The sequence below is a fragment of the Gallus gallus genome, chromosome 4 (assembly GCF_016699485.2).
Source record: "Gallus gallus isolate bGalGal1 chromosome 4, bGalGal1.mat.broiler.GRCg7b, whole genome shotgun sequence".
Taxonomy (NCBI): domain Eukaryota; kingdom Metazoa; phylum Chordata; class Aves; order Galliformes; family Phasianidae; genus Gallus; species Gallus gallus.
Genome location: NC_052535.1, coordinates 36,589,140 through 36,607,179, shown reverse-complemented (window position 1 = coordinate 36,607,179; position 18,040 = coordinate 36,589,140). Strand labels below are relative to the sequence as shown.

Sequence of the window (18,040 nt, the reverse complement as noted above, 5' to 3'; positions counted from 1 at the left end):
TTTGTATTTCACCTATTGTACACATTTATTTCTACTGAACTGCAAAGCTTAATGCAAAGCAGCATTATGTATACACGTATAAAGGAATGTATTCTCTCAAGTCTAGGCAGCACAGCTCATTCAGAACAAAAATCAGTTCCAACTAACCTTAACATTTACCTTAATCTCTGTGAAATCTACTGGCTCTTCCAGGCCACTAGAAATATCTCACACTCTAGGACCTCACAGAGGGCAATAAGGCGGCCGATAGATGTGCTTTGATGGCTTCCAGACTCGATTACTGCAATTCAATGACTGGCTTGATCCAGAGCTCATTGAATCAATGGCAAAACTCTTAGTATACAGAATGGGCTTTAGGTCCCTCCTTTGTCTAGGAATGAAGTCAAGCACTCTGAACATTCCACCTAGAACAAACTGCAGGAGTTTATCTTCTTAGCAAAAAGGATCATCAAATATTTGCACCAGTACCACACTGAATAAAAAGCCCAACTCAAGTGAGACTGAGGGAGCAGCTCCCTTCTGAGACAGGGGACAGTGAGACAAACTGCAGGGTATAGGGCAGGGAAAAGGGCATCAGGACTCTGCCAGAGGAAACCAAGCTGACCACAGGGACTTTGCAGGTGAGCTCATCATGGGAGGGGAATAAACGCAGTGCTCATTTCTTGGACTTAACTTTCTGTCTGTAGTTTATTCACATGTGGACATAGACATGGATGCACATAACAACCACACAGGTGACACCAAAACCAAACGCATTCACCAAACTCTCTCCTTTAAAATGTTTGGAGCTGCATGTGGATGCAGAAGAACTGGGGCCACATTGGCATTTAAAAATATACACAGAGGCTCCTTTAACACGTGCAAGTCATGACTATGTCTCTATGGGACAGTCCTAATTCTTTATTTTATTTCATTTTTTTGTAGTTTTGAAAAACACATGAACACCTTGTAATTTCAAATGCCAATCTGAATTTCAGTACTTCTGAGCCTCTATAAGTTATTCGGAATATTCTTCATTCTTCTCTGAGATGCATTTGGGGCTAGAGTCAGACCAGTAAAAATATAATAAAGCGGTGATATTCTCCCATGCTTTAGCCCACAACCCAATCTCCACCCAACTGATACACCAAAATGAGACCCACTCACAGTAAGATTGTGCACATCTCCATAATATGATCTTTCCTCTTCTCTCTTGTGTGATCAGTAGTGAAATATGCAGCAGTTTTCACATTTAAATTATCATCAGGCTTCAGAGTCAACTTCCCATTGAGATTACTGGGCCAGTTCATACTTCTCTCAGAGCTACTGTTTAAGCCTGTCTGCAGACTCAGGCAGACATCATTGAATGGATTACTTCTGGTACGCGACCGAAATGTTATCTTCGTAACCATAGGACAATTTTTTTCTGTATAAATGCTTGCATTCTGGAGCACCAGATGGCAGCCACCAGGAAAAAGGGTTGGCTTGCTGACCACAAATTGGCCCAATCTGACCCCCGATTCGGGACTAGTGGCCTGGAAGAGCCAATGGATTTCATGGAAGCTAAAATGAATTTTAAGAAAGTTAGTTAAGATGTATTTCTTCGCTGAATGACCCCCACATCCAGGACAGTGGGGACATTCAGCACATTTGTCCATGTTAAACTCAGTTTTGAGCCAAGCTTTTCAACGGAGCTTTGAGATGCAATTTTAAATGCTAAGCTGATGAAGAAGATAAAGGAGGCCAAATTATACCACTTATGGAAAGCACACATTAAAATTTATGTGTTTGAAAATTGAAATGGGAAACTTTATAGTTATATAAAGTATCTGGGCTGGTTTTTTTTTTTCTTTTCTTTTCCTTTGGTATTAATTTTTATGTTTTGTACCAAATAAATATGAAGTATGATGTTCTAAGAGTCTGGGTAAACAGCAAGCTTGTAAATTTTATTTTTTCTTTCTGGAATTTCACCAGTTCAAACGAGACAGTTCCCAGTCCTGGGAAAGCCAATTAAAGACTAGAGATTTTCTTTCGCTTTTAATAATGGTCTGGTCCAGATCATTAACAAAAAAAGCTTGGGAATTAAAACAGGCAAGGAAAGATATTAAGTATTCTAACATCAGTGTCAATGCTGTCTAATTAGGTAGTGTAATTAATCCTGCCTGATTACACAGCATTAGATTAGCAAGAATAAACACAAAGGAGAAATTGCAGAGAAGGTGAGACCACTGAACACAAATTAACAGCAATACCCCACAACATAAGTCTAAGCTACACAGAACAGGCATAACTAATAGTGCTGTATTATATAATTCATATTTAGTTCCTCTTTGGGCACGTCTGCCAAGTATATTCTAGTAACTTTCAATTTTCCTGATGTTTTTCTAGTGGTTTGTAGAGCTAAAAGACTTAAGGAATTTTTGTAAGACTGTATAAGGCTCAGATGGCTGGCAAAGGGACAAGCGGATTACCATGGGAAGGTGCAGAACCAAACTCATCTCTGGTATAAGATGACATATCTCCCCCATTTTTCCGTCTAGGACTGTCTAAAAAAAGGCTGTAATAGATTTCAGAAATAAGGTTGGCCTGAATCTGCAAAATCTAAATTACTCTTGCTTCCCTGGACTTCAGATTAAATAATGACAGCTGAAGTTCGTGGAAGTTCCAAGAGTTCAACAGATCTGAAAAATCAAGATAAGCTTATTTAAGAAGCTAACAGCTGATTAAAGGGCTAAACTTTGAGAATCTGTCTTAAAAGACTCAGCCATTGAGCCTGGAGGATATATTTTGCAAGGAAAAAAAAAAAGAAAGCAAAAAAAACCCCAAGAAACCTTGCTGGTGAGGATTAACTCTCACTGATGGCAACAACGTACTAAATAATGATGTGTTAATATATTATTCTACAAGTAACGATTGTGTTTTACTCAGAATAGGTACATATTTACATATCACCCTTATACATTGTTTTTATTTAAAGCTCTTCTAGAATGAGCAGCTAAAGAGATTTTGAGGAATAGCATTTACCTTAAAATTAGGAAGCTAAGGAAGTTTCTCTGATTCTTTTTCCCTAAAGGCTATCAATTCATGACAACAACGTTTATGGTGCATGAAAACTTCCCAGGAGAAATGGAGGATCTAATACCTCTTTTGATGGAACCCGGGAGCCTTTCCTTTTATTCCACCACGTTTCCAACATTGCAATGAAACAAGATAGGACAATCCCAGCGGCGAGAATGCAGAAAACACCTGCAAAGCTTTTTATGTCCAGGGCACCTCCTTTCTGTTTGGTATCCACAGATGAGTAAAAATCACATTGACCGTTCTTTGGCCACCACTTATGCTTCAGTATGTCCATGTCACCATTCTGTTGCAGCTCCAGAATCCTTAAGGAGAAAGCAAAAAGTCAGGGATTACATTGGGGCAGCAGAGACGGCCTCGAAGTGCAAGGGCACGAGGACATAACCTGAGTGTTTGCATCCTGCTGTGTGTCTGGGAAGGCCAAGCAGCTGGAGAATCCAGATGTACTGGTCTAGCAGAAAAGACAGCTTGAATATAGGACTGTGTCTAGGATTGAGCATATGGATACCCACGCTCTACACTAGATGAACAAAAGTACCCACCGGTCTCTTTAAACCCCGAATGAAAATGTTTGATGTAATATACTTTATTTTCTTAGCTGGGTTTTGCTGCAGACTACAGCAACCGACTTCTGTAGTGTGCAAGATACTTGAAAATTGTATTTTGGATTTTAATAGTTGGAGAACAGACATTTCAAATCACAGAAAAAAAGAGACAGAAAAAGATAAACAGAGTTTTAGATGTACCACAGGATACATGTTGCCTTATTGCAAGCTGATCATTACCTGGTTACCTACCCGCTGCTTTGGAGAGAGCAGAGCAGAACCATTTTAGCTACAAACAGTGACGACCTAAACTATTCCTGCCCACCTGGAAAATGCAGTCTGCTAGCAAGAAATCTCCAGGGGAAGGTTCTTTGTTGTGGAACTCACTTGCCCTTGTACCTACACAGCCAGCCTGCTGCTGAGGATTTGCTGGGTAGCTTGCAAGGGCTAGGTTTTTTGCTAGGCTTCCAGTGGGATGAGCAGTTTGAGAGACAAAAATTTTGTTTGGAAGATTTTCATATTTGGTTCGTTTATTAATCTCAATAAATTCCTGAGGTTTTTTTAATTATTTATTTTATTTAAACAAGCATCCAGAAGTGCCTCGAGTGGCAGCTGGGTGCTTCTGATTACCCAAAATAATGAACTCAGTGATTACATTTAAAAGGAATAAAACAAAACGAATGTTTTCCGTCACATAATAAATTTGTTTTTCATTTCAGCGTTGGAAGGCAAACAATCACTCGTGCAATCATTGGACACAGCATGCAAAAAAATCCAAGTGCACGCAAACCAGCAGCAGTCTGGGATGCTGCTGTCGGAAATTGCACATCCTGAAGCTTCCAAAGGAGGCAAGGATTGGTCAAGGACCGAAGACTCTTTGTTCTGCTTTAAGGGACAAGCTTGGGCATGAGCAGTTCCGACAAGATAAAAAGAAGAATGCTTTACAAAGAGGGAGGTCAAACACTGGAAGAGAGGAGCTGTGGGATCCCTGTGGCTGGTGCTATTCAAAGGTTGCCTGAGCAACCTGACCCAACTGGGCCTGCTTTGAGCAGAGGGCCGGGCTACAGACCTCCAGAGGTCCCTTGCTACCAGAAGTATTCCTCTGCAACTGTGAACATGATTCGTATGCCGATCTGCATTATGGAATATGCTGCTTGCAGTCATAATTCTCTGTAATTCCAGGTCTCACTCCTCTGGCATCTGCAATAGGACTTAGGGGAATACTTGGGCCCAAGTATTTACATTCACAAGGGCAGCAGGTAGCATTTCTAATGAACAAAAATCTTCTGTAAATTCTTAAAAGGTAACAGAAGATTAATTTTCAGTGTGCAATCTCAAACATTCAGCATATATTTCTTTATACTTAGGAGCTGCTATACTAACTACATAAGGCAGTCACCAAACAACATTTTGGAGCTTTTTTTCCCTCTCTTTCAGCAGGAGCTCTAATCCCCGAGCAGGGCTATTTTGTCTCTTCTATTCAGTCAGTGATAGAACGAACCATCTAAATGATTGCTCTATTCTCATTAATTAAATGATTCTTCACTTGTCACTTTAATTCCTGATTACACAAGACATCTTTTCAACAATAGGCATTTGCATAAAACACCGAACTTCAGCTTGTTCCTTAACAGAGATTTATTCCTAATTGTACTCCTGGTAACGATCAGCAATTTTCTTTATAGATGTAACATGCAAGTTCCATTATTTGAAGAAAAACAACAGCAAAAAAGAAACAGAAACCAGGGACAGTAATTAAACAACCACAGGAAAGACCTCAAGAAATTGAAATTTTATAACGAAGACCCGTAAAGCTGCAGTTGAAAACAGCTGTTGAAGTATAAACTACACATGAAGAGAAATTATGAGAGCATGAATATTCATATTCAACTATATGAACCTTAACGTGGATGAAACAGGAGGTCCTGGTTCTGTCGGATGTAGAAAATACTTCGTATCTGATTTCAGACATTTTGTGGGACCAAGATAACAGCGTTAGGAAGATTTAGCGCTGCCCACGTTTTCCTAGGTAGGGAAACCCCTGTTTTTGTAGCGCCTTTTCAGCAATGAAAACGATACTTTTAGCGAAACGCTGCGAAAAATAACGTGAGGAAGGGAAGTTTCTTGCAGGCGCGCAGCAGGAAGGCCCCATTCCCACGCATGCTGCAGAAGCTTCCCACACGATGGCAGTCTTGCCACAAAGATCTGTGCTGTTGCTGAAGCTCCTGCTGGGTGCCCTACCCAAGCTAATCAGATACCTGTTGGGCAGCAGACGCCACAATCAGTTTGATATTTGATTTTCAAATTTAATAAGGGACTAAAATAATAGCGCATTAACTAAATGCAATGAGCGATAATGATACACTAACAGCTATGATAATGTCCAGCAAGCGCCTCTCTCTGCCAAGTCCAAACTTCTTACATCTGAACTTTTCCTCCTGGCGCCTTTGAGCATACAGCATGGAGTGCCATTGCTAAATGTGAGCAAGTAGTGGTGGAAAGTAGTGAGTAGGGAAAACGATTTCCTGCTGTTTCAAAATACCATGGTCTTGAGCTTATGCAAGGAGCCTGTATGTTAGAATAATCTCGGTTGTCTGAAAGAAAGTGACCTTTAAAGCTTTCTTATAGAGCATAGATCTTCGCATATTTTTCTCTAGCAGGCAAACTGTTACACTAGCATCTTGCAAGGCAATGAAGTGAATTTATTAAACCACACTAAAGGAGGAAAAAAATGGAATCTGCGTACACTTTAATTAGATCTTCAGTTCACAGCATGTTGAGGGAAGTGATTTTCCCCTTCTATCCTGCTCTTGTGAGACCCCATCTAGATTACCCACCTAGATTACCGCATTCTGCTCTGGGGCCTCCAACAACGCTGGCTTTTGATTTTGCTATTTTATTCTGAACTAAAAGTAGGAGCAAAAGACACAACAGGCCATTAACAAGCAGTGAGTCTGAGATGGCAAGGGTTACCAAGTATCATCTGCCTGCACAAGGGCATATTAACCATAGGGATAGCTTCAGCGAGATCACTGTTCACACGATCCCGGGATGTTCCCAGGTAACTCATATGGGTTGCTTTTGGGAGCGCTCGGTGCTTGCACATGGATCATGATGGTTAAAAAAGCTCCAGTGACTTCTCCAGCAGCTAGCAGGGAGTTGCACTCCTTGGGCAAAAGCTCTGCGCCAAAGCCTTTCATAGGAAGATCTGGGGCTAAGTCTTTGCAGAATTAAGTTCCCCTCTTGTCTTGCTGAGCTAAGATGAATTTTCATTATTTTGGCCTCATCCTTGGGGCCTTGCTTTGATGCTCAAAGCCCTGACTTAGATTCTATACCAAGTGCCAACAAACATTGTCATTCCTCTGCTGCCCAACAAATCCTGTTTGCATCATATTACAGCTATAAAGCTGCTGAGGAGAGTAAAGGATTTATCTGTATTCACTTATAGTAGGTAAATCGTCCTGTGGGATTTTTTCTTGCCCAAATATACAGAATAAAAAGATAAAGAGCAGTCAAGAAAGAAAAAAAAAAATAAAATAAGCAAAAAACTCCAAATCCAGCTCCTAAGCTTTTATGGAGCTGGTGGGTTCATCCCAAAATAGCTGTTTGTCTGGCCTCAGCTGCACTACCCAGTAAGCCATTTCTAAACCTTTCAAAGGGTACCAAATCACCACAAAACACAGTCCAGAGATGGAGCAGGTATGGAAACGTGTAGTGAAGAAGTAAATGTCTGAGGGAGAAAGCAAGAGGGGAGTGGTATCTGTGCTCACCCCCAGGCAGGCTGAGGTGATGCCAGGAGAGCATGCAAGGTAGAGAATGCAAGAAGAACAAAACACTTTGAGGCTGAGGTCATTGCTACTGTGTTGATTATAGGTCTTGATAATGGTAGATAAGAATCACAGAATCATAGAATTGCTTAGATTGGAAGGGATCTTCATGATAATCTAGTTCCAACCCCCCTGCCATGGGCAGGGTTGCCACCCACCAAGTCAGGCTGCCCAGTGCCCCATCCAACCTGACCTTGAGCACCTCCAGAGATGGGGCATCCACAACCTCTCTGGGCAGCCCGCACCAGGACCTCAACACCATGAGAATGAAAAATTTCCTCCTAGCATCCAGTCTAAAACCTCTCCTCTTTCACTTCAAAATCATCCCCTCTTGTCCTGTCACTATCAGGCCATGTAAAAATTCCCTCCTGATTATAAGCTTCTTTTAAGTGCTGGAAGCCACAATGACGTCTTCCCAGAGCCTTCTCTTCTCCAAGCTAAACAAGCCCAGCTCCCTCAACCCTTCTTTGTAAGAAAGGTGCTCCAGCCCTCTAATCATCTTCACACCCCGCCTTCTGGACCCACTCTAACAGAACCATGTTTTTCTTGTGCTGGGAGCCCCAGGCCTGGGTGCAGTACTCTACATGGAGCCTCAGGAGGGCAGAGCAGAGAATCCCCTCCCCTCACCATGCTGATCACTCCTCTGTTGATGCAGCCCAGGATACAGTTGGCCTTCCTGGCTGCAAGCACACACTGCTGGCTCATGTCCAGTTTTTTGTCCACCAGGACCACCAAGTCCTTCTCCACAGCTCTGCTCTCAGATCTTCTCCTAGTCTGTACAAATCCAGCATTGCCATGACACAAATGCAACACCTTGCGCTTGGCCTTGTTAAACCTCATTAGGTTCACGCGGGCCCACTTCTCAAGCTTGTCCATATCCCTTTGGAAATGCTCGTTTTGAAGAGTCTGCTTCCTGTTTTTCTGTGCTTTCATTTTATTTTTAAGCCACTGTGTTGATGAGCTGCCAATCACAGGCTGCACAAGAGGAAATTTTTCACACCAGCCAAATGCAGCTTGGGCTGCCAGATTAGATGAAGCTGTGTTCCCTCAACACCCATTCCCACAATTATGCCCAGCAAAAGAGTGCCCTTGGGCCCAGCTGTGAAACTTATTTCTGGCATGGACTCCGAGCAGATCAAAACCCCACCAAACTGCACCCCACAAGAGAGAGCAGGTAGCCACCTTCATACCTCACAGAAACCAGAACAAACATCTCCCCTAACAGGTACAACAGAAGAAGCTGTGGCAAAACAGACCTGCTCTTCAGAACTGAGGATTTGTATCTCAAATAATTTGAAGAGAGAAAGCAGATGACCTTCTGGTTTTGCTCAGCAATAAACCGTTAGCTTCAGAATAGACAGCACTCATGACTTGGATCCCCATAAATTAGTATTACTGGGTTCAAATTAGTGAACTTGTTACTACTTAAATCTGTTAAACCTGAACAAACAGTCTCCCAAATAAGGAATGCTGAAGTGAAACAGCACCTGCAGCAATAAGAAATGCAATTTGAATTATATTTATTAGGCAGTTGTGCTGGAACTTAAGGAGTTCACTACAACAGTTCTGCTCAGGTCATGTGGCATTGTTAAATACTAACAATTCAGAAACTTTAATTATTATTAACTTAATTATGAAAAAAGTCTGAGATGAGCTTTTGTCATAGACCTTTTGTACGCCTCCTGCTTGGGATAAAGCAGCAACAGAAGTATTAGCACCTATTTATAAATCCTAAATGACAAGCAAACACCTACAGACAGACACAAATATGAGTTCAATTAAGCTTAAAGCTATTACGGTAAACACCAAATTAATTCATTACGGCAAGTCACGGTATGCTGCCAACCTTATTAAAACAAAGAAATGTACTTTCAAGGTATACTGCTTCCTGCACATTACCTGTATCCCAGTCCTGTTCTAGATCATTTGCTAAATTACTTGAAAAATGACAGATACTAAGCTTTATGGAGATGATGTACTTCATAGGCCACGTGAATGCCTGGGGCTTAATTTTCCTCTTGCTTTCACTACCACAGACCAACAGTAAGTGAATCCAATTGAGTGCAGGGTTGGATGGGGCAGCTTGTGGCTTCTGCAGAGGAGCAATGCAGGCATTAGCAGGCTCCTCGGGACAGTTCTCTGCCTCCTCTCCTCCATTTACACCAGGAAATGCCATCTTGCAAGCAGCCCCATTTGCAAAGTCATCCATAAGACACAAAGGTCAGCTGCCACCCTGTGCAATTACCAGAGCACGGAGATCATGGTCCATCCTAAAATTACTTTCTTCAAGCTGTTCCGTATGATCCTGCTTCTACAAAATGGAAGGCTGCCATAAGTGACATTCTGACTATAAGGGGACCATACAATTACGTACATACAATCTGAGGACTTGACTCACAGGTCTCTAGCTGGATATAAGCAGACCACTATTTTTTTTTTTTTCCAGAAGTGGCATAACTGACAATTTCACACCAAATCAGGAGACCTCAATGTCTGAAATCAGTAAGAGTTTCACCAACAACTTGCAGACAGTAGAGACCAACATAAAGAACACTGAGGAACACAGCTTTTCTGAGTAGGCTGCCATGCAAGCGATATTCTTCTGTGTACAAATCAGTACAGAATAGCTGGATTAGCCAAAAACAGAAAGCTTGGAAAGTGCCCTTTCAGTCAGCAGTTCTTTATTTAGAGATAATGAAAAGAAAATATTAAAATGTTTACCTTTTATAGACTTTTTTTTCTGTGGACAAATGGGATCACATAAGGACTAACGCTTCTGTCTGGACCACATGCTTATTGTCCTACAAGAATAAACACTGGAATAGGCTCCCCAGGGAGGTGGTTGAATCACCATCCCTGGATGTTTTTAAAAACCATTTGGATGTGGTGCTCAGGGTCATGATTTAGCAGAGGGTAGAGTCAGGGTAGTATGGTTAGGTTGTGGTTGGACTTGATCATTAAGGCCTTTTCCAACCTGAGCTATCCTATGATTCTATGAAGAAGGATAAAGAGGCGCTTGCTGAATTTGACCTGCTGCTGACTGAATATGCAAGCCTCACTTTCAGCTAAGAAGCAATTAAATATGAAATCAAATGACTAACATGATTAACCTGAAGAGTTGTAATGACTAGCAAACTTCATTTTTTGTGTTTTGTATGTGTTTATGCTATCTTGAAAAGACAAGCACTCATTACAGCTATGACAATATGATCTTTGCCAATATCAAAGTTGGGCTTCAGTGATTTGATAAAAAGCAAAAAGAAAGAAAGCCCAAAAGACTCAGGAGAGCTCGAAAGGAAAAGGCAGTAAATCCTGCAAAGACCTGGGGCATATGTACAGTTGGAAAGTGAACACCTTAGGTGGTCTTTTAAAATGTCAGCATCATCCATAAGTACACTGTGATATTTGGGTTATTGGATGCAGGCAAAGATTTTTCTTTTCAGCAAAAGAATCTGGAAATGATCATCATTGCTTGGAGTTATGCTTCAGGCAGTGCAAAGCCCCAGTCTTATACAAACTACCTCCGTCCACATTTTTAGAAGCAGAATACATAGCAGTCACACCAAGTCCTGTTAACTGACTGTCTCGAACAGCCTGTTTTTAAAGTAAGATATCTAGATAGTACTTGAATATTAGACATTCATTTGGTCTTCACATAAGCAAAACTAATGAAATGAACAGCTGACTATTTTCAGTTTTTGCAGCTATTTGTTCGCTGCTTTTTTTAAGCCCTTGAAAACAAAAACCTGAAACTTGGAATTTTCTTTTAGAGACTTTAAATGAGCGATATACACAGCTAGATTTAAATATAATCATTTGGATTAACAGAACACAGATCAAGAGTTTAAAGCTATCTCCAAGGTGAACAGAGATGTCGAGAAAGCGCGACAAACTAGACAGATAAATATAGAGTCTGAAAATCAAATCACAGCAATATATTTTATGTCTGAAATTTGACATTTCAAAGTATCTTAAAGGCACTTAACCCCTAGCTGCTTGCTTATAGCAGTGAGAGCTTCCCATATCCATTCCTACTCACGCTTTAACATTTGGGTTTGAAATACGTATTTTTGCACACTGATCAAACTGTAAGGTCAGTTAATGTTATACAAAGGAGAACCCATGCCAAGTGATCCTTTGACCAAAGTAGTTTAAGGAATCCCATACATTGTATTAATGCTCTGAAAATAGCACTTGTGAATCTGATCTGTTCTCTCAAGCAAGTCTTTCACAGATCCTTTTCTGGAGACAAACTCATGGCCTTGCATGGCCTTTGCTTCTTGGAGGGAGCAGGGCAGAAGGGATGAGCAGGATCTGAAGCTTTACATTTCACCCTGAACCTATCTTTCCCTTCAAATGTAGGCCAACATTATTCATACAAGCTGTTCAGTGCAAAAAGAGTTCATGGGCAAAATAGTTTCACAGCAAGGCCGCTAGGAAAGCTGAGTTTCCTGTCAGAAACTTCAGCCCAGACTGAAGCACCAGGAAATAACTGCTTTTCTTTGTGACTAATCCATCCAGATCAGACCTGAGACTTTCCCATAGAGTAAGATATGGAAAGGTACTAATATTCAAGGTGCATCTGTCACACAAGATACGCAGAAACCTTCCCACGTCAGGTCTTTCAGTCAGAAGCATTTCACAGATCAGCAAAGCTCTAGCAAATCTGAAAAACATCAGCTCCAAGGAAGAGTACAGAATAAAAAATTCACACTGACTGCCCCCAGACCTACCCAAATAAGTAAGTTCACTTTGGACAAAACCAAGCACGCACCCATACAAAAAAGTGTGCATTGTTTATGTAGCCTGAAGATTAAAGTTGTACATTTACATAAATAAATCTATGAAGAACTTATGATTTGGCCCCCTGCAAGAACACTCCCCTCAAATGCTCCATATACCTATTATTCCAGTGGTCAACAATTACCTTCAACAGCAAACACACAAACAAAAGTTACAAATCATGTAAGCAGGAAAAGTTTCAAGGAGAAAACTCAACCTTAATTTTTAAATTGAATATTTAAAAAAAAATAAATCTGATTCCTAACAGAGCAATAGCACAGGCTAGTATATATATATTATATATACACATATATATAACACCTCCATGCTTTTAAAGCACTTAACACTCCATCAAGATTTAGTGATTTTCATGAGGAATCTTGCCTTCTTTTTGTCACATCTTTTTCATGATTACCAAAGTCCTTTGAACTAAACGGAGCAACTTTCTTAAATCCTATTCTTAAAAATAACATAAATTCAGCATTTAGCTTTGCAGTCTTAGAGCCTTTCATTCTTTCTCAGTGTTCGTGACTTTTATGAGGTTCCTCGCCCCGCCTCCTGGCCCACACCAGTTTATTACTATCTGCCCTGCTGACTACGTTGCACTCAGCTCAGGGCAATAAGACATAAAAAAAAACATACAACATGACAATGACAGACACATAACATATGGCCTACAAGTGTTTAATATCTTGACCAACCAACTCTGCAATTTCAAGAGAAGCAAAAATTTTTCACAGTCATTCAGACTGGATGATGGGCACGGATACCCAGCCTTACTGCAGCTGCTGCCCATTTCTTCACAAAATGACCAATTCCCCTTGCAGGTGTGCACTGTCTGCCATCCAGACTTGGTGGATGAACCTTGCCCTCCCTCTCAGAAAACACAGCCCCCATAGCATCCTCCTGTGCACGTTGCTGGGCTGGGTTTGGTTGTGCAGCCTGCCATAGCTCGTGGCTGCTGACGGAATGCACTGCCAGCCTTAACTGCACAGCACTACAAAATGTACCCAGTGCTTTCCTATGTTTGGTGCCAGATGAGCTGTGGCTAAAACAAATAACTGCAGAAATGAAGTGTGCTGCATTCCCAGGTGTATTCTATCAACTGTCCTCTGAAGTGAGCTGATAGCTTTGTAGGGAATTTAACAATTTTATAGCGCAGGTCAAAACCAAGTGACTTGGCACTGAGATTCAATTTCTGTAAGCCAGCGAGCTGTTCAGACATCTATGCATATCTCCTTCAAGATCAAGGGCACAAGGTCAATTCTGCAGCTTCTTTGATAGCACAGAGAAGCCAGCTCCCTTCTTCCCACAGAAGCAGCTCATCTGAGAGCCTGTGATGCACCAGCTGCTGTGGCACTGCTGTGTGCTACTTGCATCAACTGCAGGGCAGGCTTGGTGGCAAGTAGGTCCCTTCAGAGGCCCTGTCTCCAGGGTCCATGGCAGTCAGAAGCAGAGTGGTAGAGGAGAGGCATGAACGAGCCATATACAAAGTCTCACAAGTGCAGAGGGACAATCAGGACCAGCCCTGCTTCTCTTGAGAAGCTGTCCGGCAGGAGAGAAAGAAGGGTGATTTTCCCAACCCTAATTTCCCAGTTCCAGGAAATAAAAGTTAATTTGCTGAGGACAAAGGAGGAGTTCTTGCTTTTACCCAGCCAGCTCACCTTTCTCTAGCTCTGTGTCAGACCAAAATGAGGATTGCACTGATCAGTCTTGTCTCCATGCTGCAAGCTCACAGCTGTGCAGGATGAGACACCGTCCATCATTGTCCTTGCTCAGAGAGCTGCCATAAATAACGCCACAGGAGCTCTCCCCTGCCACCAGCAGCTGTTACCACTGCTGGGAGTGGAGCTTACTGAAGCCCCGAGGCAGGGAAAGCAGAACAGCCTGAAAAGTAGGATCCCAGCATTTATCATCGCATTAACTTGTGAGCCTTTCAAAATATTTGTGTCTTTCCTCTCACAGGAGAATTTCTTTAAGGAAGTTGTCATAACTTCAGACTAATTTCAGGAGTTTGCCATGTTAATTTTCTGACTGTATTTGATCTTGGAAGTGTTTTCATTAATGGGGAGCATTACTCTGCTTTCAGAGGAAGCAGGAGCAGGACCATGCAGCAGGCATTACAAGAGCACGCCTCAGGTGAGTGGTGCAAGCAGGGTGAGCTCGGCCTGGCCTCTCCCTGTCCCCTTTTGCACTGGGAATACGTTTTCCTAAGAAACGGGGAAAAGATAAGGTAAGGCAAAAGAGCAGCCTGGTAGATTACGTGACAGGTGGAAAAGGCTAAAGCTGTGAGAGTGCATTAACTGTGACTTCCTGAGCAAGCAGGTGGCCAGCTCCATTGCTCAGCCCCTGCACCAGAGACAGCATCCAAAGGCTCTCAATGCAGCAAAGCCCTCCCCTGGTTGACCATGGCCACAGCCTTGGGTTACCACCTCCAGGCAGTCCCAGCCTATTGGCTCCAATCACTATTTCTTCACATGCTTCAGGTCAGACCCTGCAGATAGCTAGAAACAAGCTCCAGGAGATACCACTCTGAGACCCAGGACACATGCTTCAGTGCATCTCATGGACATTGGCTGCACATGGGGATAAACAGCTAATTTAACCAGCTAACCTCAGATTTATCCTTCTCATACTTGGCAGAAACCAGGAGCAGGGGCTCTTAAAACACACTCACACTCCTTTAAGATTTGTGCAGTTGTAATCAATTACATAAAACAGCTCCAATTAGGCTTTTGTTAATCAAAAAGCATCTGGCTAGAGCTTCCTTTTAATACATTTACTAGCCAGCACAGAAAGAGAATGGATTTGCCTGAGTTCTGTAAATAAAGATCTTTATAAGAAAGATGTATCCAACCTCAGAGCTGGTTAAAAAAAAAATGACTGACTTTTTCTGAGTCCAGAACCATTTAGATATGATTGGTTCTGTGAGATAACTGTGCTTGAGAGCCTTCCACAGCTTCTGCTATGTTAGGTCTGAGCAGATTTCAAAGAGCTTTTTGTTTAGGCTAGTTCCTAATTCTGATTTCAGTTATAAACTGTGCTAATAAAGTGTTTTCTTCCTATTCTTTCCTAACCTCTCTTTTTGGTTGGACGTCAGCTCAAATTGGAAACCCTGGCAAAATTTCTCAGAGAGAAAGTGCCACAATGTAGGCAAACTGAGCTCCTACCCCATGTGCCCAATGCAAAGGAAAGAGGCCAGATCTCCTCTGTAACAGGAATGATCTGGTGGAGAAGAGAACTCACACTGAACACAGTGATAAGAGACTCCTGTCCCTGGGAGTACATCTGTGTTCAGGAAGCTACTGTAGGATTTATGAAAATCAGATAGAGGAGCCTGCCTGCACTGCAAAGCCTCTGTCAAATCAGATACCAAAGCTCAGGCTTCTTTTTTTTTTTTTCCCATTGAAACAGATTTATTGCTTTCCAGCCAGCTCTTCCAGAAACAGGAATTAAACACTCAGCACAGGATCTCCCTGTTGGAGAGGACCACCCTCAGCTGCACAGTGCTTGGAGCACAGCCTGCACTCACCGCTCATCTCCCTCTCAGGCACAGGAAGCATGTGGGTGTGAAAAGGCAAAGCTTGCCCATGCTGCCTGCTCAAGCAATGGCCTTTAAGCCACCCAGAAAGATTACTGAGCACTGGTTACAGGCATCAGAGCAAACCCTCTGCCTGACACCAACCTGCTCCCCTTGGTCTGAGCAGCACGATGAGCACAATGCCACATCCGTGCTGTGAGATCAGCCTGAAGAGCCTGTGATTGCTGCTTGCATCCTTTTAAAGAGCAATGCCAGTTGCAGGTGAATGGGATCAAAGAAAGCAATTCCAGCTGCAGAATAGGGCAGCCAAGATCTCCCCCTTGCTAGAAACAGAAGCCACCAACACAGCGATGCAGGTAGCATAAGGGGGTGCAAAGCATATTTTGTTTTAGTGCCCATCCAGGCAGAGGCGAAGGACAGCCAGTACAGAAAGCTTCTGCAGGCAGAAAAGCACTCACATCACCTAATGCTCCTCTTATGCTGCATCTCTTTAGTAATACCAACAGGACTGTTGGTTGCTGATAACATCTGTGAGAGAAGTCACATTTACTTGTTTTCCTGATGGATGAGCTCCTTAAGACTGAATGTCTACAAGTTGAGTTAATATTTAAAAAAAATCCATAGTGTATCATATTAAACTTTTAATACAAGCTTTGAGTTTAACCAGCTTTCATGTAAAACTGTTCAAAGCTAAAATGAAGCTCAAAGTTATAACAAAAAAAGCAAGTTACAAATAAATAACACTATTACTGTCTCCACTCCTGTGCACAGTGCTGGGGCTAGGACTCTTCTGGATAAGTCATCATGTTTCAGTGGCTGCTAGGATGCTTCAGCCTTGCTTATCTGCTCACATTTTGATGCCGAAAGAAGGAGGTTCCACTTGCAAAGGACAGATTCAACTCCACATGGTTGCTTGAAGTCTTATGTCCAGAGAATGCACAGAGAAACCACCATGTTCCTTGGACACACTGATCCACTGCATCAGCACCATTTCCAGCTCTTATAATAGAGCGTTCATCCCTAAAATACACACTGCGAAAGGCACTATGTTTGCATTTCGTTAGCTCATTTAGTGCCTAATTATTTGTCAAGGAGATTTCAACTCCTCACACCTTGCTGGAATGGCTCTGGGCAGCTGAAATCTTAGCTGAGGGGATGGGGTCATCAAGCTGATCAACCTCGCTGCCTGGAGAGGAGCCAGTGACAGCATGGGGAGGCGGACAAGAGCAGCAAAGAAGCTGATCCTACAGGCTCTCTGCCTTCTTACTGCAGTATATTATGACTGTCTGACAAGAGCTTTTATGACAGTCTGCTAGAATCCAGAGGTACGTGGGAGAGGCACTGGAGAGACAGGTAAAATCAGCACAAAGTTCCTTAGTCATGGGGTTTCAACACGTAATGAATTTCATTTCTTTTCCTACAGACAGTTTGTTATATCAACACCTTTTCTTCCAAGCTGAGGACTGCAGGAAACATTTTCCAGAACAGCCAAATAGCCTCAGCATTTTTGGATTTTGTGAGAATAGAGCACGTGTGCCTTGCCACACTATAACCAGAGGTGGCAAAGTTATAACCAGTCTATGTCTAATTACCAGGACAAGCCCTTCCCATCACTGAATCCTCATTCAATTTTCCTTTGGATGACTGCATCTTAGCACAACTACATTCATAACATATATGACACCATCTTGTACGTTGCTACGTCACAGCAAGGTTAGCTGGCACGCCAGCAGGTCTGAGGAATGCCAGCAAATCCAAGGGAGTGCATATGGATTGCAAGGAGCAGATGTCTCAATGTTTTCTCACTGCAGGTGCTGTTAAAAGGAAGGTGAACATTTCTTGCCATGCTACTTTTTGCTTTGGTACGAGATGACATCTCAGGGCAGGCACCAAGACCAGCAGTCCTGCACATAACTGTGTTAGAAAAGGGCGGTGGGAAAATCCCATCATCATTATGAAGCATGCACTTCTGCACATGATACTGCAAAGATATTTTTTCCTCTTGTAACTACATACAGCAGTGCTTCTTAACCTGCGTAGTGCTCCCCTTGCCCCAGCAAATTGCTTCCAACAGCAAATGGGGTGTGAGCACCCACCTCACAAGCCATCAAATCTGAGAAGCTCCAAAGATATCTTGATTAGGTTACTGTGGTTTAGAGGGGTGACTGACAGGGTGGCATGCACAAGGTTTTTGAGGGGTTCTGAGTGTCTTGCAGTCGTCATAGAACATGGGCTCCAAAACATTACAGATCTCCACAGAAAATGCAAGACAGCTCTCAGCTCCCTCT

At 42.4% G+C, this 18,040-nt stretch overlaps 1 protein-coding gene across 5 annotated transcripts in view; it reads right to left on the bottom strand.

The window, feature by feature from the left end:
• Window positions 1-18,040, bottom strand: part of GRID2 (glutamate ionotropic receptor delta type subunit 2) — a 696,754-nt gene that overhangs the window by 3,476 nt on the left and 675,238 nt on the right. For 3 of the 5 annotated variants that reach the window (XM_015276600.4, XM_420483.8, XM_046940760.1), the window contains one exon: window positions 3,122-3,362. In XM_015276600.4, coding sequence (XP_015132086.1) covers window positions 3,122-3,362 — 241 coding nt within the window. Of the gene's footprint in view, window positions 1-159; window positions 415-662; window positions 1,543-3,121; window positions 3,363-18,040 lie in introns of those variants that run through there. The other 2 variants (XR_212218.5, XM_040699600.2) reach the window with 2 other exon arrangements.